Source organism: Somniosus microcephalus, chromosome 2 (assembly GCF_052327205.1).
Source record: "Somniosus microcephalus isolate GS21.2 chromosome 2, FLI_Smic_1.0, whole genome shotgun sequence".
Lineage (NCBI taxonomy): Eukaryota > Metazoa > Chordata > Chondrichthyes > Squaliformes > Somniosidae > Somniosus > Somniosus microcephalus.
In genome coordinates this window covers 11081411-11108542 of record NC_140988.1, presented here as the reverse complement: position 1 = coordinate 11108542, position 27132 = coordinate 11081411, and the positions used below count along the sequence as shown (strand labels likewise).

At 45.9% G+C, this 27132-nt stretch overlaps 1 protein-coding gene across 1 annotated transcript in view; it reads left to right on the top strand.

Moving 5' to 3' along the window:
* Window positions 1-27132, top strand: part of LOC147122543 (PDZ and LIM domain protein 5-like) — a 280792-nt gene that overhangs the window by 248883 nt on the left and 4777 nt on the right. The window contains exons 17-20 of the mRNA XM_086005178.1: window positions 6700-6901; window positions 17050-17230; window positions 23361-23481; window positions 23836-23951. Coding sequence (XP_085861304.1) covers window positions 6700-6901; window positions 17050-17230; window positions 23361-23481; window positions 23836-23951 — 620 coding nt within the window. The remainder of the gene's footprint in view (window positions 1-6699; window positions 6902-17049; window positions 17231-23360; window positions 23482-23835; window positions 23952-27132) is intronic.

Sequence of the window (27132 nt, the reverse complement as noted above, 5' to 3'; positions counted from 1 at the left end):
TGTTGGAGATGGTCATTGCCTGGCACTTTTGTGGCGCGAATTTTACCTGCCACTTATCAGCCCAAGCCTGAATGTCGTCCAGGTCTTGTTGCATGTGAGCATGGACTGCTTCATTATCTGAGGAGTTGTGAATGACTCTGAACACTGCAATCATCAGCGAACATCCCCACTTCTAACTTTATGATGGAGGGAAAGTCATTGATGAAGCAGCTGAAGATGGTTGAGCCTAGGACACTGCCCTGAGGAACTCCTGCAATGATGTATTGGGGCTGAGATGTTTGACCTTCAACCACCACAACCATCTTCCTTTGTGCTAGGTATGACTTCAGCCAGTGGAGAGTTTTCCCCTGATTCCCATTGACTTCAATTTTACTAGGGCTCCTTGATGCCACACTCGGTCAAATGCTGCCTTGATGTCAAGGGCAGTCACTTTCACCTCGCCTCTGGAATTCATCTCTTTTGTCCGTGTTTGGACCAAGGCTGTAATGAGGTCGGCAGCCGAGTGGTCCTGGCGGAACCCAAACTGAGCATCAGTGAGCAGGTTATCGGTGAGTACTGATGGCACGGACGACGACACCTTCCATCACTTTGCTGATGATTGAGAGTAGACTGACGGTGTGGTAATTGGCCGGATTGGATTTGTCCTGCTTTCTGTGGACAGGACATACCTGGGCAGTTCTCCCACATTGTCGGGTAGATGCCAGTGTTGTAGCTGTACTGGAGCAGCTTGGCTAGAGGCGCGGCTAGTTCTGGAGCACAAGTCTTCAGCACGACAGCCGGGATACTGTCGGGGGCCCATAGCCTTGGCTGTATCCAATGCGCTCAGCCATTTCTTGATAGCACGTGGAGTGAATCGAATTGGTTGAAGACTGGCTTCTGTGATGGTGGGGACCTCTGGAGGAGGCCGATATGGATCATCCATCCACTCGACACTTCTGGCTGAAGATGGTTGCAAACGCTTCTGTGCCGTAAATTTCTAAGATTCTAGGCCCTAAGCTCTGGAATTCCCTCCCTAAGCCTCTCCACCCCTCTACCTCACTCTCCTTTTAAGACGCTCTTCAAAACCTTTTAAAAGCCTTTGGTCCCCTGTCCTAATATCTCCAGTATCTGGCTCAGCATCTGTTTTTATCTGCGCAACTGTGAAGCGACTTGAGACATTTTCCTACGTTTAAAGGTGCTGTCTAAATGCAAGCAGTTTCTCAGTGAAGATTAATAACTGTGATCCACACACATTGCAGGGTTTGTACCCAGCATGCTCGCTTTTCCTATTAAATTAGAATATCCCAGTCTCCTTTCAAAGTTCATCTCCTCTACAGCAGGAAACAGAATTCAGCTAATCAGTTTAACCCCAAGACCCTTCATCCGTTTGCAGAGAATGCTAACAGTATGGGGGGTGCGTCCCATCCTAATATTTACCAGCCTTCGTTGGAAGTGCAAAGTTAAGTTGAAAGCCTCCCATGGCTTATCTCTGCTCTTTTTTTTAATCAGTGGTGAATCATACAGATAAGGTGCAGCAAAAAAGTTTCAGACAATGAGGTCACTCCCGGTAAGGTTTTGGGGCTGTTGAATGTTCACAAATTGTGACGGTAAATAAACAAAGGCCCTGAATAAATGTTTGACCACGCTGTTTAAACATGGCAAGCTGCGCACACAGTAGGTGTTTTTTTTGTGCTGGTCCTTTAGGCAGTACCATGTACAGCAGGCACCTCAAAGCACTGGAGAGGTACCACCAACGCTGCCTCCGCAAGATCCTTGGCAGGATAGGCGCACCAATGTCAGTGTTCTTGCTCGGGCCAGCATCGAAGCTTTGACCACGCTCGATCAGCTCCGATGGACGGGCCACATCGTCCGCATGCCCGATACGAGACTCCCAAAACGAGCGCTCTACTCGGAGCTCCAACACGGCAAGAGAGCCCCAGGTAGGCAGAGGAAACGCTTCAAGGACACCCTCAAAGCCTCCTTGGAAAAAGTGGAACATCCCCACCGACACTGGGAATCCCTGGCCCAAGACCGCACAAAGTGGAGGAGAAGCATCCGGGAAGGCGCCGAACACCTAGAGTCTCTTCGCCGGGAGCAAGCGGAAGCCAAGCGCAAGGAGCGCACGTCAACCCAAGTACCCCACCCACCCGCCCCTTCAACCACTGTCTGCCCCACCTGTGACAGACTGTAGGCCCCGCATTGGACTCGTCAGTCACCTGAGAACTCATTTTTAATGTGGAAGCAAGTCATCCTCGGTTCCGAGGGACTGCCTAAGAAGAAGAACCTCTCCTGCGCTCTGTCATCTTGGCTCAGTGGGTAGCACTCTCGCCTCGGAGTCGGAAGGTCGTGGGTTCAAGCCTAACTCCAGAAAATTGAGCCCGTAATCCAGGCTGACGCTCCAGTGCAGCACTGAGGGAGTGCTGCACGGTCGGAGGGTGCTGCCTTTTGGATGAGACGTGAAACCGAGGACCTCCCGTCTGCCTGCTCAGGTGGGCGTCGAAAGTCCCATGGCACATAGAAACATAGAAGATAGGAGCAGGAGTAGGCCATTCGGCCCCTCGAGCCTGCTCCGCCATTCAATGAGATCATGGCTGATCATCCAAACTCAGTACCCTGTCCCTGCCTTCTCCCCATATCCCTTGATCCCTTTAGCCTTAAGAAATATATCCAACTCCTTCTTGAATATATTTAATGAATTGGCCTCAACTGCCTTCTGTGGTAGAGAATTCCACAGGTTCACCACTCTCTGGGTGAAGAAATTCCTCCTCATCTCTGTCCTAAATGGCTTACCCCTTATCCTTAGACTGTGACCCCTGGTTCTGGACTCCCCGGCCATCGGGAACATCCTTCCTGCATCTAGCCTGTTAGAATTTTATACTGTTTCGAAGAGCGGGTGTCTTAGCCAACAGTTACCCCTCAACCAACACCAGCCAAACCGGATTAACTGGCCATTTATCTCGATGCTGTCGTCGAGACCCTTACTGCGCACTAATTGGCTGCCGTAATGCCTGCAAAAAACACTTGTGGATCGACAGCAATCTTGCGCATGTGAAAAGAAAATGGTTTATGTGCATGTTTCTCTAGCCATTCTGCTAATTGCATTTTAGTTAGGCAGGTGGCCCAAAGCTGCTGAGCACGATGGGATAGGCAGTATCGCTTTACCGGTTTATGCAGCTGAAAACATGGATGGAATCCAGATTGGAGTCACCTTTAGAATGAGGGCGCCTTTACAAACAGAAATACCTCCTCAGTAGGGGGTAGGCGTACAGCTAAAATATATATACTGTAACTTTTCCTTTCGATGCGAATCCAAACTTAAATCAACATGTTTCGTCCCTGCGAAGATTACTGCCCAAAATTAGCAAGTGTGTAAACGAGGGGAAAGCTAACTGGTGACGTTGAAGCATTTGGCTGGACGGTGGTCTCGCTAACTCCGTACACAAAGAAACTGCTGTTGTCCTATTGTCAGTCATATTAAATCTACATTGCATTGAGGTTTTTAATTAGAACTGTCAGATTTGACAAGTCTGGAAACGGATTGCTAATAATTACCTGAGATTGGACTATTTTAAGGTTTAAAAAATTTTTTTTTTTTAATTTGAGTTTCAAAGTCGTTTATCTAAAAACCTGTCTGGCATAAGTTCAAGTAGCTGCTATTTCTTTTCAATGAAATAAATTGCTCTTTCTATTTTCATATACCCTCAGTTCTGCTTTCGCCCTGCCTCATTCTATCAGATATCCACCAGGACCACTTGGCTCCAGACCTCATTACAGCCTTGGTCCAAACATGGACAAAGGAGCTGAATTTCAGAGGTGAGGTGAGACTGACTGCCCTTGCCATCAAGGCAGCATTTGGCCGAGTGTGGTATCAAGGAGCCCCAGTAAAACTGAAGTCAATGGGAATCGGGGGGAAAACACTCTTACCGAACACAAAGGAAGATGGTTGGAGGACAATCATCACAGACCCAGGACATTGCTGCAGGAGTTCCTCAGGCCAGTGTCCTAGGCACAACCATCTTCAGCTGCTTCATCAGAAGTGGGGATGTTCGCTGATGATTGCACAGTGTTGAGTTCCATTCGCAACTCCTCAGATAATGAAGCAGTCAATGCCCAAATGCAGCAAGACCTGGACAACATTCAGGCTTGGGCTGATAAGTGGCAAGTAACATTCGTGCCATAAAAGTGCCAGGCAATGACTCTCTCCAACAAACGAGGGTCTAACCACCACCCCTTGACATTCAACGGTATTAGCATCGCCGAATCCCCCACCATCAACATCCTGGGGGTCGCTATCGACCAGAAACTTAACTGGACCAGCCACATAAATACTGTGGCAACAAGGGCAGGTCAGAGGCTAGGTATTCTGCGGCGAGTGTCTCACCTCTTGACTCTTCAAAGCCTTGCCACCATCTACAAGGCACAAGTCAGGAGTGTGATGGAATACTCTCCACTTGCCTGGATGAGTGCAGCACCAACAACACTCGAGAAGCTCCACACCATCCAAGACAAAGCAGCCCGCTTGATTGGCACCCCATTGTAAGATCTTAACGATCTGAGTTCTTGGACCCGAATCTGCTCCCAACCCGCCTCCAACCAATCTTCCCGGGAGTCGGGTCCCTGATTTGCGCAGGGACCCGACTCCTAGCGGCGGGAAGAGGATTGTAGTCACTTAACAGGCAGTTAAGAGGCTTTTTTCCATTTTGAGCCTTCTGCTGCAGGCTTCCTGACGTCGTGGAGCCCTTGAGCAATAGATCAAGATTTATTAAGCATACAGTGTAACATACTTAATATTAGGCGATAGTTTTAACGAGTAGCTCGCAGCCCAAGGTCTCTGGAACCCCTCGGACACAGGTGACGTCATCTTAAGTCTGTTCCTTTGTCCTCGCAGTAAGCATGTGTGAAGTTGTTCTTTGGGTATCGAGGTTTTAACCCTTTTATGAAAAGTTGGTTTGGCCAGTGTCCATATATGGTCTTTAACAATCACCTTTTATAATTGGTTCTAATGGTCAAAAATACCATTGTCACTCAGACTAAGGTAGTATCCCGCCTTTCCAGTATTTTTCCACCAACTTTGCCATGTTCAGTGTTATCTTGTTTATAGTTTTTCACTCCATTGGAATTTACCATATCTCCTTTCATTTCTAGCTTCCCTGATACAAGGCCTTTATACCAAGGGCCCATATCAGCGCTGTTTCACTAGTTTTGAGGTATCCAAACTATTTCACTTTAATCGACCAGATAAATACCTTATCTCCATGATCTCATTTTATGTCCTTATACTAATTTTTTTCAATATTGTTACAATTAGTTTTATTAAGCGAATTCCAATTTCTACTTAACATCATAGTATGTTATTTAATGATTTAACCTTCACTCGCAGCCTGTGACTGTTATCAAAGCTTAGTCAAAACTGATTTTGACCGTCCTTCGTAGCTGCATTTTGAACAAGTCTTCGCTTTCTAGTTACCCAGGAGTAATTATGGGTAATATTATTTTGTCAATGGCTACACTTGAAGTTATACATGATTCTCGTCTACTAAATATCTTTAAATATCAGCCTTTCGTACTCCATCCACCACCTTAAACATTCATTCACTCCCTCCACCACCGGCGCACCGTGGCTGCAGTGTGTACCATCTACAAGATGCACTGCAGCAACTCGCCAAGGCTTCTTCGGCAGCACCTCCCAAACCCGCGACCTCTTCCACCTAGAAGGACAAGTGCAGCAGGCGCATGGGAACACCACCACCTCCCAAGGTCCCCTCCAAGTCACACACCATCCTGACTTGGAAGTATATCGCCGTTCCTTCATCGTCGCTCAGTCAAAATCCTGGAACTCCCTCCCTAACAGCACTGTGGGAGCACCTTCACCACACGGACTGCAGCAGTTCAAGAAGGCGGCTCACCACCACCTTCTCAAGGACAACTAGGGATGGGCAATAAATGCTGGCCTTGCCAGCGACTCCCACATCCTATGAACGAATGTAAAAAAAAAAAATGGTGGGGCTGTCTGGGATGTGAACTGTGCCATTGGTAATGTCTCTAATTCACATTCATTGAGGGGAGGCTGGGTTTAGGGTAGAATTGCCAGGCAGTTTTGATTCTCTTCCAATCCCCTTCCCCCCCCCCCCCCCCCCCAAGCCTCATCCTTGAGAGACAAGAGCACGTGACTGTAAAGTTCACATCACTTTTCTAGTGGCCCAGACATGAACTGGCCCAAACTTTCCCTTGGTCATCAAGAGATCAAAGCTGGACTTCCTAATCTTCAACCGAACATTGGCATCAGATGCTCTAACTGTGGAGCTTCAGACTGCCCCAGTTAAGCAGCTGCATGCTTCTTGCCATTTCTCCCCTCTGCATTTCCAGTACATGTTTAGTGGCTTGAAGTCCTTGGCAATTTTGACTGTTTTATGTACAGAAGGCATGGAATTGAGCAGACCAGGCCTATATTCCCTAGAGTTCAGAAGAATTGAGAGGTGATCTCATTGAAATGTTTAAAATTCTTAAGGGGCTTGACAGGGTAGATGCTTAGAGGAAGTATCCCCTGGCTGGAGAGTCTTGAATTAAGGGTCACAGTCTCAGAATAAGGGGTCGGCCATTTAGGACTGAGATGAGGAGAAACTTCTTCACTCAGAGGGTCGTGAATCTTTGGAATTCTCTATCCCAGAGGGCTGTTGTATTTGGGGGGAAAAATAATTTTTTGTTTATCTTAATCTGCAGGAAACAGTTTCCCCAAGACGGCGCTGCCTACTGCGCACATATCTCCGGCCAGTCAACCTGGGTGGGCACCTAACCCAAAGGTGTCCGGCACCACAACGAGCAAACCAGCGCAGCAAGATGATAACACACTGGTTCAGATGGCCGAGCATATCCCAGCTGGCAACAGGACCCCGATGTGTGGCCACTGCAACTTGATCATCAGGTAAGAGGCGAGCCAAGAAGTTGACTGTTTTATACAATGGGAATTGGGCTCAAAATACCTAAACTGGTGAAATAATCGAGTTGCATTGAGTCTCCATGACAGAAACACAGCGAGCCTTTGGCGCAGTGGTAGCATTCCCGCCTCCGGGCCCAGAAGGTGCAGGGTTCGAGCCCCACTCCAGACAGTCCTGGCGGGTGGAGTCGGATGCCCGGCTCTGAATTCTGGGTCAACACCCAGCAGGATACTCTCGTCCGGTGGGTGTGTGGGTGGCCCTCCCCCCCCCTCCCTCATGCTATGGGCTGTGGGAGCCCAAAAAACCCTCCCGTCCTACAGGACTAACCACCCTATCGGCTGGTATAAATAGATGGTTACGGCCATGGCAGGAGCGTTCATGTCACGGCCCGTTAGACTGGTAATCAGCCCGAGAATCCCTCCACTACTTCACACTGTTCTCCAAGGGAAGAGCAAGAAGGTAAGAAATAATGATCTCAGCAACGGGCCATTCGGCCCAGCTGGTCTATAGAAACGTAGAAGTAGAAACAGGAGTAGGCCATTTGGCCCCTCGAGCCTGCTCCGCCATTCAATGAGATCATGGCTGATCATCCAAACTCAGTACCCTGTCCCTGCCTTCTCCCCATATCCCTTGATCCCTATAGCCTTAAGAAATATATCCAACTCCTTCTTGAATATATTTAATGAATTGGCCTCCACTGCCTTCTGTGGTAGAGAATTCCAAGGGTTCACCACTCTCTGGGTGAAGAAATTCCTCCTCATCTCTGTCCTAAATGACTTCCCCCTTATCTTTGACTGTGACCCCTGGTTCTGGACTCCCCCACCATCGGGAACAGCCTTCCTGCATCTAGTCTGTCCAGTCCTGTTAGAATTTTATAAGTTTCAATGAGATCCCCTCTCATTCTTCTAAACTCCAGCGAGTATAAGCCCAATCGACCCAATCTCGCCTCATACGTCATTCCTGCCATCCCAGGTATCAGTCTGGTGAATCTTCGCAGCACTCCCTCCATGGCAAGGACATCCTTCCTCAGATAAGGCTGGCATTCATGCTCCACACAAGCCTCCTCCCACTCCAATCAGCTTAACCTTCTATTCTTTTCTCCCTCATGTGCTTCCCTTTAAATGCTTCCATGCTAGTCACCTCAACCACTCCCTGTGGTAGCGAGTTCCACATTCTCACCACTCTCTGGGTAAAGCAGTTTCTCCTGAATTCCCTATTGGATTTATTAGTGACTATCTTATATTTATGGGCCCTAAATTTGTAAGATAATGATTAGGTGAGTAACAGTTCATTGTTTTAGACTAAATGAGCCTCTCCCCTTAGACTCATAACCGTCTTGACTAATGCACTATTTAATCCATCATGATGGATGATCCTTGTGAGGAAAATAGTCCAGAAGTTCTGTGTATCACTGACATTGGTTTTCACAGGCAAGTGATGCAAGGCTGAGTTTTGACATGGATCTCTGTGTTTGTGTACAAGCAGAAGTTTTCCAAACACTTTTCCTTGAGGATGGTTTCACTTCACATTTGGAAATGATCAGAATGGAGAGCTTCCCTGGGCTGTTGAGCAGTGACGTCAGTGAGAGTAGATCACAAGTGGTGCTCACCTAAGTTGATCAATTTTCCCTATATCGCCCCTCTCTATCTCTGTAACCCTGCAACCCTCCGAGATCTCCGTGCTTCTTAAATTCTGGCCTCTTGTGCATTCCCGATTTTAATCGCTCCACCATTGGCGGCCATTCCTTCAGCTGCCTGGGCCCTAAGCTCTGGAATTCCCTCCCTAAACCCCTCCGCCTCTCTCTTCTCTTTTAAGATGCTCCTTAAAACCTACCTCTTTGACTGAGCTTTTGGTCACTTGTTCTGTTTGTTTGATAACGCTCCTATGAACTGCCTTGGGATGTTTTACTACGTTAAAGGCGCTATATAAATGCATGTTGTTGTATACATGAGTGTGAATGCACAAAGACAAGATATAGAAACACTCATACATAAAGAATTTTAGTTAGGGATGTATATTTGTCCTTTTTTATTGGCTTTTCACTTTGCACTGCTGTTTCTCTTCCTCTTCTGCTTCTGGGCCTCCTCTGCTACTGTTCTATTCGCATTCCCTGTTCTCCCTCTCTCTCTCCCCATTTTTTCTTTCAGGCCGAGTCCTCGTGGCCCCATTAAATATTTCGCTCAAGCCAGGATGATGAGCAGCGTTCTGTGTGCGTGTTTGAGGACACGCGTGCGGAGGTTCTGCTTTTCTGCGTCTCCTCTTTTCTCCCTGCCCGTATCACCGGTCCACAGCTGTGCGAGAGAGAGAGAGAGAGGATAGTTCTAACCAATGTTCCCTCTAAATTGCCTTTGTCGTGCGCGGCCTGTCCATTTCGATGCGCGTTCCCGTTGAATTTCTGCGTTTGTGCCGCGTTTCAATTGGAAAAGGTTGTGAGCGGCCGTGCGGCTCAGAGGGAACGTTGATTATAACGCAGGGAAATATTCTCCTAATCCTGTACTGTCGGACTCATTGACCCATCTTCCTTCAGTCTTCCTCCCAACATCCATTTAGGAACAGCACTTCATCTTCCGATTAGGCACTTTACAGCCTTCCGGACTCTCTCTCGAGTTCAACAATTTCAGATCATAACCTCGGCCCCTATTATATTTTTATATTTTTTATCCACACTTTTGATTTGTGACTTTTCCTTTTTTTCCTCTCTCTCCCACACGGCAGCTGTCTTTCACTCTGCCAGCGCATTTCACACTTCATCTAGAGCCATTGTCTGTTTCTTTACCTGTCCTATTACCATCTCGTCTCACCTTGAATATCTCTTAATGTCTCTTCTTTCATCCCCTCCCCCATTTCCCAGCCCCCAAACTGCCTTTTGTTTCATTTCCTGCCTTTTCTCTCAGTCCTGACGAAGGGTTTCGACCTGAAACGTTAACTCTGTTTCTCTCTCCACAGATGTTGCCTGGCCTGCTGAGTTTTTCCAACATTTTCTGTTATATCCATTTAAGAAGATCCATTTGCCATGATTGGCTGCGTTGTCCAATAAGACAGTCTCATTGTTTCTCCAATGGAATCATTAGAGAATTGCCTCTTAACTCTTGCCTAAACTTTTGTGGGACAGTTTAGGCATTTTGAAATTCACATGCATAACTTTCCAAAACACACTCTGGAGGGGGGGGAACCGAATGGGTTGAAATCACAAAAGCAAAATACTGTGGATGCTGGAAATCTGAAATAAAAGCAGAAAATGGTGGAAACGCTCAGTCGGTCAGACAACCTCTGTGGAGAGGTCGATGACCCTTCGTCAGAACTGGAAGATGCTCAGAATGAGCAGCTTTTCAACAAACTCGGAGCCAGGGAATGTTGTGGAGGGGTGGGCAATACAGAGCCAGGGAAAATGGGGGTGGGTGGGCAGGGAGAGAAAAAAGGGAAGGTCCGGGATAGGGTCATAGAAACATAGAAGATAGGAGCAGGAGGAGGCCATTCGGCCCCTCGAGTCTGCTCCGCCATTTAATGAGATCATGGCTGATCATCCAAATTCAGTACCCTGTCCCTGCTTTCTCCCCATATCCCTTGATCCCTTTAGCCTCAAGAAATATATCCAACTCCTTCTTGAATATATTTAATGAATTGGTCTCATTTGCCCTGTGTGGCAGAGAATTCCATAGGTTCACCACTCTCTGGGTGAAGAAATTCCTCCAGGTCGGGAGGGCAAGAGCGATTAAATGACTAACGGGATGATGGTGCAAGGCAGAACAACAACAACTTGTATTTATACAGCACCTTTAACATAGTAAAACATTCCAAGGCGCTTCACAGGTGTCTTATAAGACACAAAATTTGACACCGAGCCACATAAGGTTGAAATTAGGGCAGGTGACCAAAAGCTTGGTCAGAGGTAGGTTTTAAGGAGCGTCTTAAAGGAGGAAAGAGAGGTAGCGAGGCGGAGAGGTTTAGGGAGGGAATTCCAGAGCTTGGGGCCTCGGCAACTGAAGGCACGGCCACCAAAGGTTGAGCAATTATAATCAGGGATACCCAAGAGGGCAAAGGGAGGTGATAATGGGACAAACATGGAAATAAAAGATGAGTCCAGTGCAGGTGTCAATGGTTACAGAATGTCCACGAGAAAATGGTAGAGGTGGTTCAGATCTAAAATTGTTAAACTCGGAGAAGGCTGTAAATTGCCCAATTGAAAGATGAAGCGCTGTTCCTTGAGCTTGCGTTGGAACAGTGTAGGAGGCCAGGATTGAAATCACAATGGTAATGCATTCATGCAAGATCCATTGATGCCACTGCAGGTGTTAGCAGTGGCTCAGTGGGTAACACACTTGGCTCTGAGTCAGAAGGTTGTGGGTTCAAGTCCCACTCCAGGGACTTGTGCACATAAAGCTGGGCTGACACTCCAGTACAGGGCTGAGGGAGTGCTGCACTGTCGGAGGTGCCGTCTTTCAAATGAGACATTAAACCGAGGCCCCGTCTGCTCTCTCGGGTGGACGTAAAAGATCCCATGGCACTGTTTCGAAGAAGAGCAGGGGAGTTATCCCCAGTGTCCTGGGCCAATATTTATCCCTCAACCAGATTATCTGGTCATTATCACATTGCTGTTTGTGGGAGCTTGCTGTGCGCAAATTGGCTGCCGCGTTTCCCACATTACAGCAGAGACCACGCTTCAAAAAGTACTTATTGGCTGTAAAGCGCTTTTGAGACGTCCGGTGGACTTGAAAGGTGCTATATAAATGTAAGTCTTTCTTTGAGTTGCCCATCAGTTTGCAATAATGTGAAATTTCTGACTGCTATTTGAACGAAACGCTTTGCCACATTTGTCACTAAGTCTCACGCAGCCTGATCAAGTACTCCAATCTCGAGACTCCCCATTATTACAAATGAAATCTTTAGTACCGATTGGCATTCGCAACATAGAAATGTAGACGATAGGAGCAGGAGTAGGCCATTCGGCCTCTCGAGCCTGCTCCGACATTCAATGCGATCATGGCTGATCATCCAAATTCAGTGCCCTGTCCCTGCTTTCTCCCCATATCCCTTGATCCCTTTAGCCTTAAGAAATATATCCAACTCCTTCTTGAATATATTTAATGAATTGGCCTCTACTGCCTTCTGTGGTAGAGAATTCCACAGGTTCACCACTCTCTGGGTGAAGAAATTCCTCATCTCTGTCCTAAATGGCTTACCCCTTATCCTTAGACTGTGACCCCTGGTTCTGGACTCCCCGACCATCGGGAACATCCTTCCTGCATCTAGTCTGTCCAGTCCTGTCAGAATTTTATAAGTTTCAATGATATCCCCTCTCATTCTTCTAAACTCCAGCGAGTATAAGCCAAATCGACCCAATCTCTCCTCATACGTCATTCCTGCCATCCCAGGTATCAGTCTGGTGAATCTTCGCTGAACTCCTTCCAGGGCAAGAACATCCTTCCTCAGATAAGGTGACCAAAACTGCACACGATACTCAAGATGTGGTCTCACCAAGGCCCTGTACAACTGCAGCAAGACATCCTTGCTCTTGTACTCACCCTCTCGCTATGAAGGCCAACATACCATTTTCCTTCTTGGCCGCCTGCTGCACCTGCATGTTTACCTTCAGCGACTGGTGCACAAGGACACCCAGGTCTTGTTGCACTTCCCCTTCTCCCAATCTATTGCCATTCAGAGATAATAATCTGCCTTCCTGTTTTTGCCACCAAAGTGGATAACCTCACATTTATCCACGTTATATTGCATCTGCCATGCTTCTGCCCAATCACCCAACCTGCCCAAATCATCCTGGAGTTTCTCGGCATCCTCCTCACAGCACACACGCCCACCCAGCTTTGTGTCGTCTGCAAACTTGGAGATATTACATCTAGTTCCCTTGTCCAGATCATTAATATATATTGTGAATAGCTGGGGTCCCAGGACCGATCCCTGCGGTACCCCACTAGTCACTGCCTGCCACTCGGAAAAGGACCTGTTTATTCCAACTTTTTGCTTTCTGCCTGCCAACCAGTTCTCTATCCAAGTCAATACCTTGCCCCCAATCCCATGTGCCTTAACTTTACACACAACGGCGGGGGGGGGGGGTGAAGGGAAGGATCAGTCTACAAGTACTAGATCCTTATAGATTTGTGTAATTAATACAACATGCTGCCAATTAAACCTAGCTGCCTCTTCTCTGCAGACTGATAAATATAACGTGTCACTCCCTCCTGAAAGTGGAGCAGCCAGATCAAATAAGGCTGTTTCAGCGTAATTACAGTTCATGCCCTTCTGCCGCTATTCTTTAGTCAGAAGAGAGCGGGATTAGATGTCACTTCACTTTACACCTGTTTCTTTAAAGCCAGGTTGTACTGTAAACCAAACAGCGACCCTGTGTGCAAAAAAAAAATGACCCTAATATATATATTTTTAAAAAAACACTGTTCACGGGAATTAGAATTCCAGTATCGTGCACGCTATTGTTCGGACATTTATTAAACTCCTGCTCCGGTTGGCTAACCTGCCCGTCTGTCGGCAGCAGTTGCCTGCTCTTGTTCCCGGAAGCTTCCCCTGAATGGGACTACAATGGATGTAAAGAGGTGGAAAATTGATCCGACTTGGCACGCCGAGCTTTTTCTCTGTCGGATCAATGCTCTGCTAATGAATCCGCTGAACTGGCGCAATGAGAGGAGAGTCGTTTGTTGTACATAAGGGCTTGCATTGTTGGATTCGCGATGCTCCTGAAAAGGGGCACTGATGTCAGGAGGTGCTTGTAGCGAGGTTGGAGGGTGTATCGGGTTAGGTCAGGGCTACAACCCACCACGTCCGAGCAAGAGAAGGACTGGGGCGGCCGGATCCACGGTCTTTGTTGGCCTGTAATCTGTGCAGAAGAGCTCGGCCCCCTCCACTTCATTTTAAGTAGACAGGCCAACGCCACACCCCATTTCTTTTTTTTTAAACGCAATATCCAATTTTAACGTTAACTCCAGCGCTCAAAACGCGGACTTTTTATAAATCCCCATTTATCGCCTCCTATTTTGGCCTGCGACTGAATTTCTGCAGCTTAAAAATGCTGGAAATCGTCGAGTGTTGTTTTTGCATGCGAGTACAGTAATATTTTTGTGGCAAAGCGATTAATGAGAAAGCTGTAGATATGTTAAAACTGGCAGATGTGTCACACTCGCCGGAGTATTCATTGAATAATGGATAAGATGTTTAAGCTGGCTTATTCGGATGAATGATCAACAGATTAGCCTCTGTAGAAGTACTGCAGTCTAATTAAAATTTGAAATGAGTATTCAGATTTGATGATGCTCTCCTGAAAGGTGGGTGGATCAGGGTGTAAGTAGCATGGAGCATGAATGGACTAGTTTCCCTCACTATCTTTCTCTTCCTTCCAACTACTCCTCTTCTCAAATGCATCGGCAAACCAGTTCAAAGTATGTACCGTGTGCAGCGCACTGTGGGTGCACTGGTTTTCAATTTAATTTCAACATAATGATTACTGTTATAAAACAAGAGGCCGTAATTTGCGGCCCCTACGGGTGTGTACAAGGTGTGTACGTGCCGGTAAGGGCCTCGCAAGTTCCGGGTTTAGGCATGCGCGGTGCGTGCGCTAAAACCCGGAACTTGCGACCTGTCAAGAACTTTCGTGACAGATCGCACGCATCCCCGGGGAGAAGGACCTCCGCGGGCGGAGAGTTGGGATACTTGCCCAACTTCTGCCCAGTGAATGCCCGTGAAATCCTTACCCCCGGTAAAAGCAAGCGTATGGTCTACTTTTAACAGCGTAAGAGTTTTAAAAAACAGCAAAATAAAATGTTTTCAATAATTTATACATTTAAAAACCTGTGAAATAGGTTTTAGCCCGTTAAAACAATTTATTTGTCAAAAAATACATTTTTGTTTTAAATATTTAATTAAATGCCATTTTAATTCATTTGAAATGTGATTTTTCTTTTATTTATTTGAAGTGTACGTGTATTTTTTGGGTTATTCCCATTCATACTTATGGGGATTCTGTACATACGGAACCTCCAAGTATGAATGGGAATTCCCTTCTGTCATTGGCTTGCGAACCACCTGCGTCCCCGGGATACGTGGGCCTCTGCGCAGGCCTACACCTAGCGGCCCAGGAGCGCGAGTCTCCGTGGATCCCAAGGCGGAAGCCCTGTGACGTAAGAAAACTACTGAGCACTTGGTTTGAGTATAAAACAAGGCTTTAATCAACTGTTTCACAACCATGAGTTTCTAGTTACATCACTAGTTCCTGGTTACAGAAACATCCTGAGCAAGCTGGGCCCACGCCCGAGTATTTATACTTTCCCGGGACAGCGCCACCAGCTGGCCGCCCAGTGTTATCTCGAGAGTCATTTCTACATGAATGGTAAGATTCATGACAGTAGGTTCGGGTTTTTTTTGCCGGTCGGAGGTGTCCGCCCGCAGGAAAGCCTCCGACCACACATTTAGGCCCAAAGACGTTCGACATTGACTTCAGTTAAGCGTTGTTTTTATATTATTTAAAACGTGTCGCCCTCGGGACCAACTTTACCGCTAAGCTGCGTGGATGGTCTGCGGGGGGGGGGGGGTCCTGCGCAGGCTGCTCACCGGCTTTTATATGGGGAAAAACCGCGCAGGTGCGAAAATTTGAATGGGCCACTTAAAGGGACTGCGCGCCAAAAAAATAAGAGGGAACATTGCTTAGAACGTCAGGGCTTCTGCAACTGGGAATCTATAAAACCAAGTAGTGGAAATCTGGAAAACACTTCCCCACCCCCCCCCACCCCTCAAAAAAATCAAATAGAAATAGACTCGCCTCCCAGTTTTTGGTTGTATATATCAGCAGATTAGCCTCCTTACACAGGATAGTCAACAGTTATCTCACAAAGGGTAGTGGAAATCTGGAACTCTCTTATTTTCCCCCCCCCCCCCACCCCCCCAAAAAAAAGCTGTTGAGGCTGGGGGTCAATTAAAAATGTCAAATTTATGATTGAGAAATTTTTGTTAGGTAAGGGCATTAAGGGTTAAGGATTCAAGGCAGGTTGATGGAGTTAAGATGCACATCAGCCATTGATCTAATTGAAAGGCAGAACAGGCTCAAGGGGCTGAATGGCCGACTTCTATTCCTATGAGTAAAGCTTGTCCTAAAGTGGGGATATTTTGTGTCCCCTTTCAAGGCCCTCGGTAGGCAGGGGTAGTTTTGTCCATTCTTGAGATATGACGCTTCACCGTGCGCGCGGGTTTCACGTGATCTGTGTACCTTGGCGTGGGCAGTCCGTGTATCTCGCTAGCCTGTTCCCAAATCTGATTTGCACCTGCATTTCTGATGATGGAACGTATATTGGAGAGCAGTTTTTTTTAAAGTTTCCTTTATTCTCTTGATTAAAAAAAAGACTTGCTACAGCGCCTTTCATGACCTCAAGACATCCCAAAACACTTTACAGCCAATTAAGTACTTTTTGAAGTGTAGTCACTGTTGTGACGTAGGAAATGCGGCAGCCAGTTTGGGCACAGCAAGCTCCCACAAACAGCAATGTGATAATGACCAGATAATCTGTTTAGGTGATGTTGGTTGAGGGATAAATATTGGCCCCAGAACACCGGTGATAACTCCCCTGCTCTTGGTCGAATTAGTGCCGTGCAACGTTTCCTCGGCCGTGCAGTTCTCTGCCGGTCCCGCACAGCCCGGGACTGGCTTTTCCAATGTTAAATTTCACGCATACACAAAACGGTGAACAGGCCGCGCAGCCCCTTAAAGGGGCCGCGCACCCACAAAAAAAATTAAAGGGAGAATATTGGTGCCGCGGGATCTTTTACGTCCACCTGAGAGAGGAGACGGAGCCTCGGTTTAATGTCTCATCCAAAAGACGACACCTCCGACAGTGCACTGCACTGGAGTGTCAGCCTAGCTTTCTGTGCTCAAGTCTCTGGAGTGGGGACTTTGAACCCACAACCTTTGACTCCGAGGTGAGTGTGCTACCCACTGAGCCACAGCTGACACGCGGAAGGGTTTAGCAAAGGGAATGGCTGGAAATCTCTTGCTGAGTATTTCATCTCTGAGGAGCCACACATGTCGCTACGATATTTTTTTGTTGTAATTTGACACTTTCAGATAAGTAGTTTTTTTTCCCCCCCTGTTCATTTGGTGATTGCTTTGTGTTTGTTCTGACAGGGGTCCGTTTCTTGTGGCAATGGGTCGATCCTGGCACCCGGAAGAGTTTACATGCGCCTATTGTAATCTGTCTCTTGCCAACATTGGGTTTGTGGAGGAGAAGGGTTCGGTGTACTGTGAGAAGTGTTACGAGCAGTTCTTCGCCCCCGAATGTGCCCGCTGCCAGAGGAAGATCTTGGGAGTGAGTAACTTAAGACGCTGTCCTGAGTGAACCAGTAATACTAAAACCTGACCCACCAGCGTGTAATTCGTGTATTCAGGCAATCTCGTTGCACTTATTCTGTATTTCTGGGTTAGTAGCATCCAGTAATACCTTTTTTTTTCCTCCCACCACCCCCTCCCCTTTTCATGTTGAAACCTCGACCGCTCTGTAGGCCTCGTGTGATGTGCCATTTCTTAGCCAACTGGAGACACGCACACAAACAATCCTTTCCTTTGCCACGCGCAGTTACTGCGGAAGACGCGAGCCAGGGTGATTTAACTACTGATTTATATTTTCCCTTCTGCAGGGGAGAGTGTTAACATCTGGTCAGCGAAGCAACTCCTCTCCACGCACATCCCTTAGCAGTATGGCTAATATTGGCAATTTGTGGAATCTTATAAATTCCATTGCACCATTTGTTGGAACATATTACACATCACCGTTGGAAAAATGCACTTTGAATATGTAAATAGCATTGGTATAATTTGTTGTATACACAAATGCTAGCGGTACCATTGAAGGAATAGCTCCCCCCCCCCCCATTTAAAAAAAATCATTTATAAAAATGAAGAATCTTTTGTAAGTGATCGTTTTTAATTAGTGTACAGTAGTGTAGTGGTTATTTTACTGGATTAGTAATGCAAAGGCCTGGACTAATGATCCAGAGAACGTGAGTTCGAATCCCTCCATGGCAATTTGAGAATTTGAATTCAGTTTTTTTTTTAAGCTATATATTTAAAAAAATAAAATTAAAATAAATCTGGAATTAAAAAGCTGGTTCTCAGTAAAAGTGACCGTGAAGCTGTCGGGATTGTCGTAAAAGCCCAACTGCGTCCTTTTTTTTGAGAAGGAAATCTGCCGTCCTTGCCTGGTCTGGCCTATATGTGACTCCAATCGCACACCAACCTGGTTGACTCATCACGGCCCTCTGAAGTGGCCTGGCGAGACTCTCTGTTGCATCAAACTCGGGAGGCCCCAGGCCTCCTTGTGGGCCCCCAGAAGCACTCCTGCTCCTTCTGGCTCGCAAGGGCACTACAACGTTTTTTAAAAAATGACAAGCTTTGCTGAGCCACATCCTGGCAGGTTTGACCTTCAGAACATAGAGTAGGAGCAGGAGTCGGCCACATGGCCCCTCGAGCCTGCTCCGCATTCAGTAAGATCATGGCTGATCATCTGCATCAACTCCACTTTCCCGCCTTATCCCTTGAATATACTCAACGACTGAGCATCCACAGCCCTCTGGGGTAGAGAACTCCAAAGATTCACAACCCTCTGACTGAAGTTTCTCCTTATCTCAGTCCTAATTGGCTGACCTCTTATGACCCTCTAGTTCTAGACTCTCCAGCCAGGGGAAACCTCCTCCCAGCATCTACCCTGTCAAACCCTTAAAAATGTTATACATTTCAATGCGATCACTTCTCATTCTTCTAAACTCCAGAGACTATGGTTCCAATCTACTCAATATCTCCTCATAGGACAACCCTCTCGTCCCAGGAATCAATCTAGCGAACCTTTGTTGCACCCCGCTTTAAGGCAAGTATATCCTTCCTTGGGTAAGGAGACCTTTTGTGGGGAAAGTCCTGGTAGTTCAAGCCTCTGGTTAATATTGTAGTCGGGTCCCCGCTGACCCTAACCGGAGTTTGATATACATGTTTAAACAAGGGCGCCTCCGGCTCTGGACTGGTGACCTTGGCCCCTGCAATTTAAAATAGCAGCCGGCAGCTTCAGGGCGGGAGTCCAGCAGATAAGCCTCCCGCTCCGTTTTAACTGCACCCGCCTGCCAACCTGCTTTCCACTGGGCAGGGGGAGCAGTTAAAATGCCCCCTTTTAGTCTACCGGTATAAGGACGTGGCTGGATTGTTTATCTCGAGCAAGGTTATGACCAACGTGATCAAACAAGGGGGGTTGTTAGCAAATAAGCCCCATCTCCCAAGTTTATTCCTGGAACAGCAGAAACATTGAAGCTTGCCTCTCAGTATTTCACTTCAGCCCAGCAAAAAAAAAAACAATCCGAACAGAAATCCCCTGACCAACGTTCTCTTGCTCCAAAGGTTCTGCTCTTCTCGAAATATATGGGATTGGAAAGCTCAGGAATCTGGACAGTATCTGTAAAAACAAAAGAAAACTTCAAGATGTCTCACAACAGCCACAGTTATTCCGCTAGTCTGCCCAGATGTAGATCTGAGATGTACTTTCAGATAATTGTAGGAGCCACAGAGACCTTCTGTGCTCCAGATGGTGGTCACATACTATGGTTGTGGAATATTGTACTACCAGTCTAGTCTCTAGCCTCCGATTCTTTATAAAGTGTCTGGTAATAGTTGCACATCTATAATCTGAGAGTACTGCACTGACTTATCTCGACAGCTAGCAAGTTGGCTGGCTCCAGGGGAAACTATTCAAAACTCCAAGTAGAGAGGCGGGGCCTTTTCTGGTGAATATAGAGGAATCCCAGATGGATCTAACCCAAGGCATCACCCTAATTGGAGCTGATTTCTAGGCTGTCCCCAAGAGTGGTCTCTGTGCCAGATGAATGCTTTCTGGACTTTGAAAAGCCAATTGGCTGCCACCTTGCCAGATTACAGGACCATAGCCAGAGCCTTCCGGAATAACAACAGAAAATGCTGGAAAAACTCAGCAGGCCAGGCAACATCCGTGGAGAGAAATTAGAGTCAACGTTTCGGGTGAACCCTTTGTCAAGACTAAAGAGGCACAGGGAATGAAATAGATTAAGAGGCCAGGCTGGGAGCGAACAAAAGAGAAGAGACATTAAGAGGTATTCAAAACGAGACGAGATGGTGATAGGACTAGTGGAGACTCTAGATTAGGTGTGAAATGCGCTGGCAGAATGGGAGACAGCTGCCATGTGGGAGAGAGGAAAAAAAAGAAGGGGGGGTGGGGTGGAGAAAGGCCAAAACAAAGGTGTGGATAAAAAATATAAGTAAAAATGTAATAGGGGCCGAGGTTATGATCTGAAATTGTTGAACTCGATATCGAGTCCGGAAGGCTGTAAAGTGCCTAATCGGAAGATGAGGTGCTGTTCCTCGAGTTTACGTTGAGCTTCTGTGGAACAATGCAAGAGGCCGAGGATGGTGAGGTCCGAGTGGGAATGGGGCAGTGAATTAAAATGACAGGCGACCGGAAGCTCGGGGTCACCCTTACGGACTGAGCGGAGGTGTTCCGCAAAGCGGTCACCCAATCTGCGTTTGGTCTCCCCAGTGTAGGGGAGACCGCATCGTGAGCAGCGAATACAGTATACTAGGCTCTGGCACTGATACCAGCGATCTTTGCTATCCTAATCACAGACTCTCCATAGACCGTGAGGGCAGCAACCAGATTGTGGAGTTCCTGAGTGCATGAACCCATTTCACTCCCAGATCCAGGGTTATTAGAGGGATAGGAGAAGGGAAAGGGGTTGTTCGCTATGTACATTGCGGTTCTTGTACTTCCTTTCCCTGCTTGATTCTCATTATCTGGCTGCGCCAAAGAAGTGCTAGTCTTCTCTGCAAATATGTGGAGAGTTTCTCGCCCAGTCTTGCTCATCTCGGTCAACAAGCTACAATAACTTGCATTTATATAGCACCTTTAACATAGTAAAACATAACATAGGAATTAGGAGCAGGAGTAGGCCATACGGCCTGCTCCGCCATTCAATAAGATCACGGCTGATCATCGACTTCAACTCTACTTTCCCGCCCGATCTCCATATCCGTTGATTCCCCGAGAGTCCAAAAATCTCAGCCTTGAATATACTCAAAGACTCAGCATCCACAGCCCTCTGGGACAGAGAATTCCAAAGATTCACAACCCTCCGAGTGAAGAAATTCCTCCTCCATCTCAGTCTTAAATGGCCGACCCCTTATCCCGAGACTGTGCCCCCTAGTTCTAGATACTCTAGCCAGGGGAAACAACCTCTCAGCATCTACCCTGTCAATCCCCTTCAGAATCTTTTATTCCAAGGCGCTTCACAGGCGCATTATCAAACAAAATTTGACACCGAGCCACATACAGAGAAGTTAGGGCAGATGACCAAAAGCTTGGTCAAAGAGGTAAGTTTTAAGGAGCGTCTTAAAGGAGGAGAGAGAAGTAGAGAGGTTTAGGGAGGGAATTTCAGAGCTTGGGGCCAATGGTGGAAGGATGAAAATCGGGGATGCGCAAGAGGCCAGAATTGGAGGAGCGCTGAGATCTCGGGCGGGGTTGTAGGGCTGGAGGAGATTACAAAGATAGGGAGGGATTTGAAAACTTAAGCAATTAATCCAAATGTTCAAGTTTACCCATAAATAAGTGTGGCCATAAAAAAAAAAAAATATGCTATTCTAGCTTGTAATTAATAATGGTAAAGGGGTTCAGTGTGAAAACATTGTTTGGTTTCCAGATTGAAAGTTCATTCTCGCAAGCTGCATTAAATAAAAGTTGGGTTTTTGCACAGCTAAGCATTGAAACTTTAGGTTAAAGGAACAATAAGTTCCAGATGGAAACTTGTCATTCTGATGGCTGTGCTATTTAAGATATTATCTAAATCCTTGGCCCATCACGCTTAAGTAAATGTGAAATGGAGCCATGCGGATGTGAGAATGAGTCCCTGCTGTAAGTATCACATTACATAGTATTTATTGTGCAGAAACAGGCCATTTGGCCCAACAAGTCCATGCTCCACACGAGCCTCTGTACGTAGATACAGGAAGCATTTGTTTTTCTGATGCTTTACGCACGTTGCTTCCCATGAACAGTTCACCAGACAGGGAATGCCTCGCATGTAGAAAATGTGTGCGTCGGATGGCAAGCTGATGTATTTTTGGCAAACGTAATGTCAGCAGTCACTACATAGACTGGGTATAGGACGTTGGGTTATTTATAATGTGACCACATTGTGTAATCCATGTACTTTCACCAGAGGTATGAATTTCACCTTTTAAGCAAGGGCCAGCAGTTTGAGAGGGATGAAGTGATTTGCGCCTTGGATTGAGTGAGCAGTATCTCCTCGCAAAGTACTGCTTTGATAGAATTGCTTATGATATGTAAAAGTTAATAGACGAAAAATAAAAATGAATTGCTTTCTTTTAAGTATACTGACCTTTAAATCACCGTGTACTTGTATGCACGATCGTCACGTAACGTTATGTTGCTTGTCTCCTTGTTTATAGTGGTGTAACGTAACCATTTACAGTGTTGTCACAGGGGTTTCAGTCAAGTGTGATGGTATGCCAAGGTTCCTTAGCAGGGGTTACTGCTCAAGAAACATTGAAACAATTATACATTGCTATAGACTTATCATCTTTTTTTTAAAAAGGCAGAAAAGTGGAAATTCTAAAGGCTCAGTGGATCCTATGGATGCTCTGACTCACCCAAGCCAGTGGACCTGGGCATAGACCGAGGGAGATAAGTAGTAAAAGTTTTGACATTTTTAAATATATTTGAGAATATATAATTCGAAGTTCTCCCCAATGTCCTGGTCAATATTTATCCCTCAACCAACATCACTTTTATAAAAAAAAAACTAGATTATCTGATCATTATCACATTGTTATTTGTGGGTCCTTGCTGTGTGCAAATTGGCTGTCACGTTTCCCACATTACAACAATGACTACACTCCAAAAAGTGCTTCATTGGCTGTAAAGCACTTTGGGACTTACTGAGGTCATGAAAGGTGCTGTATAAGGGTTGCACAGTTGGGAGATGATGAGGCAACAACATTATTAAAACGGAAGCAAAATACTGTGGATGCTGGTAATCTGAAATAAAAACAAATACTCAGCAGGTCGGGCAGCATCTGCGGAGAGAGAAACAGAGTTGACGTTTCAGGTCCATGACCACCTCAGAACATGATTATTAATATTGCTTCATAATTATGCAGACAAATTATTGTCATTCAAAATGTGTATTTTAAAATATATTACCATGCAGTGTTTCAAAAACCTACGCACTTGATTAATCTCTTGTGGACTTGCGGGTTTTAATTCCCTCGTGTAAGCGTTTTTTTTTCTCTCTGCTGATTTATGGCGCTGGCTTTTAGGTAAGGAACTGTGCCCGGCTTCCTCTTCTCTCAATGTGAATAAGGTCAGCAGACTCCATCATTCCTTCTCACTCTTGTTTTCCCTGGCCTCACAGGAAATCATTAATGCCTTGAAGCAGACCTGGCACGTTAGCTGCTTTGTGTGCGTGGCCTGCATGCAGCCTATTCGCAACAATGTTTTCCACATGGAGGACGGGGATCCTTACTGTGAGAAAGGTAATACTCGGCTCTTGATCTTCATAGCGCCGCACAAGAAGGTTATTGCAAACTAATCTGAGGTGTTGCTCAACATTCCCTTTTTGAGGGACTATGGCACACATCATCACTGTGACTAACTTCATAGTTAAAAGTAGGCTTTTTAACAGATATACGATGGAAAGCAACGTACTTTCGAAGCTGCGAAGGGGATTTAGTCTCGTACCTTCTGTAATTTTGTACTAGAGTGTTGCCCCTGCAGCTGGACTCTGTCCGTCAGGATCGGTTTGCATGACATCATATCTTGATGCTCGTTGAAGAGCTCATGGTACAAATGGGCTGTGGAATTAATCCATTTTTTTTTTGTTTCCACAGATTATTATAATTTATTTGGCACTTGTTGCCACGGCTGTGATTTTCCTATTGAAGCTGGAGATAAATTCCTTCAAGCCTTGGGCCACACTTGGCATGACACCTGTTTTGTATGTGCTGTAAGTAAAGCATAACTGCAAACTTCACGATCTCTGTATCTTATTAAGACAATCTTGCGTCTGCTCGTCAGCCCCGTCTACAAAACCTTACTTCCTCTAGTCATTCTTTCCATCCATCAAACTTTTTGGTCAGCTTTCTTGCAATATAAATTCCTATGCCCATATTTATAATGGGAATTGCCTTTTTATAATCTCGTCACACTGTAATTGCACATTCTGGCTAACGGGTGGCTTTTCCCCACCAATCAAATTGCTTCTGAAAAATGTATTCTCTGCATTGTAGTGTACAGATTGCATACCGGTTGTCGCTGCTGTTCTGTTTTCTATAAATTTCAGAAAATGTATTCTGCTGAGAAAGAGAGAAGGGAATTTTGAAGCCTACTAATTTCTTGACAGAAAAGGTCATTAGTAATTGCTTATACCTGCAAGACATTCCAGTTGCTAACATCTATGAGACAGACATTGATATAGAGAGAGTTAAACATTTAAAGATCGCATGGATAAACTACAGAATTTGTTCATCACTGTTTGGCATAAAAATAAAACAAAAAAGGTGACTCAACCGTGGCTAACGAGGGAAATTAGGGATAGCATAAGATCCAAGGAGAGGACATATAAATTGGCCAGAAAACCCAGCAAACCTGAGGATTGGGCGCAGTTTAGGATTCAGTAAAGGAGGTCAAAGGGATTAATTAAGAGGGGGGAAATAGAGTATGAGAGTAAGCTTGCATGGAACATAAAAAATGACTGTAAAAGCTTCCATAGATATGTGAAGAGGAAAAGGTTGGTGAAGTCAAGCGTAGGTCCCTTGCAGTCAGAATCAGGGAAATTTTTAATGGGTAACAAAGAAATGGCAGACCAATTAAATACATTCTTTGGTTCTGTCTTCACAAAGGAGGACACAAATAAACTCCCAGAGATGTCGGGGAACATAGGGTCTAATGAGAGGGAGGAACTGAATGAAATCAGTATTTGTAGGGAAATGGTGTTGGGGAAATTGATGGGATTGAAGGCTGATAAATCCCCAGGGCCTGATAATCTACATCCGAGGGTACTTAAGGAAGTGGCCCTAGAAATAGTAGATGCATTGCTGGTCATCTTCCAAAATTCTGTAGACTCTGGAACAGTTCCCATGGATTTGAGGGTAGCTAATGTAACCCCACTATTTAAAAAAGGTGGTAGAGAGAATACGAGGAATTATAGACCGGTAAGCCTGACATCGGTACTGGGGGAAATGCTAGAGTCCATTATAAAAGATGTAATAGCAGAGCACTTGGAAAACAGTGACAGGATCAGACAAAGTCAGTATGGATTTACAAAAGGTAAATCATGCTTGACTAATCTCTGGAATTTTTTGAGGATGTAACTGGTAAAATAGATAAGGGAGAACCAGTGGATGTGGTGTATTTGGACTTTCAGAAGGCTTTCGATAAGGTCCCGCATAAGAGACTTGCATGCAAAGTTAAAGCACATAGGATTGGGGGTAAGGTACTGCCTTGGATAGAAAACTGGTTGGCAGACAGGAAGCAAAGAGTTGGAATAAACGGGTCTTTTTCCGACTGGCAGGCAGTGACTAGTGGGGTACCGCAGGGATCGGTGCTAGGACCCCAGTTATTCACAATGTATATTAATGATCTAGACGAGGGAACTAGATGTAATATCTCCAAGTTTGCAGACGGCACAAAGCTGGGTGGGCGTGTGCTGTGAGGAGGATGCAGAGAAACTCCAGTATGATTTGGACAGGTTGGGTGATTGGGCAGATGCAGTATAATGTGGATAAATGCGAGGTTATCCACTTTGGTGGCAAAAACAGGAAGGCAGATTATTATCTGAACGGCAATAGATTGGGAAAAGGGGAAGTGCAACGAGACCTGGGTGTCCTTGTGCACCAGCCGCTGAAGGTAACCATGCAGGTGCAGCAGGCGGTTAAGAAGGCAAATGGTATGTTGGCCTTCATAGCGAGAGGATTCGAGTACAGGAGCAAGGATGTTTTGCTGCAGTTGTACAGGGCCTTGGTGAGACCACACCTTGAGTATTGTGTGCAGTTTTGATCACCTTATCTGAGGAAGGATGTTCTTGCCATGGAGGGAGTGCAGCGAAGATTTACCAGACTGATGCCTGGGATGGCAGGAATGACGTATGAGGAGAGATTGGGTCGATTGGGCTTATATTCACTTGAGTTTAGAAGAACGAGAGGGGATCTCATTGAAACTTATAAAATTCTAACAGCACTAGACAGACTAGATGCAGGAAGGCTGTTCCTGATGGCGGGGGAGTCCAGAACCAGGGGTCACAGTCTAAGGATAATGGGTAAGCCATTTGGGACTGAGATGAGGAGGAATTTCTTCATCCAGAGAGTGGTGAAACTGTGGAATTCACTACCACAGAAGGCCGTTGAGGCCAATTCATTAAAATATATTCAAGAAGGAGTTAGATGTATTTCTTAAGGCTAAAGGGATCAAGGTATATGGGGAGAAAGCAGGGACAGGGTACTGAATTTGGATGATCAGCCATGATCACATTGAATGGTGGAGCAGACTCGAGGGGCAGAATGGCCTACTCCTGCTCCTATCTTCTATGATCGTGTCTTTCCTCATTCTAATTTGATTTTTTTTTTTAAGTATGTTGAATTTTGAAGGAAACCGATGGGAAGGGTTGGGAGGAGGGAAGCAGGTTTAGTGTGAGACAGCCTCTGGCCTCTAACTACTTAAAAATGAAGAAAAAGGACAGAGTACGAGAGAAGAGGAGAGAAAGAACAGACAGTTAAGTGAAGTCTTTGCTCTCTAACGTAATGTGCAACGTCATGGGTGATCGACTATAACTGCTGTGCCTTCACTGGCTGGAGTGTGTAATTAGTGTGACATGTTTGCATAGGCCTTTGATTGCTACACAATCCTGCCCTACTTTGAACACGCCCACCCACTCATTCCCGGGCCTTTAACTCTCTGGTTGTGAGCAGCGGAACTGAAAATGGAACTAGCGTTACAAGTATTTGTCTTATTTGTGACTTAGCAGAAAGTTGGAACAGCCTCAGTCAAATGTAACAAATTATCGAAGGTCTGTTAACTAAAGTGGAATTGTCTTCCTTTGTTTATCAATCAAGGAAGTTATGATAACCTTTATAATACACTGGTTCGGCCTCAACTAGAGTATTGTGTCCAATTCTTGACACCGCACTTTC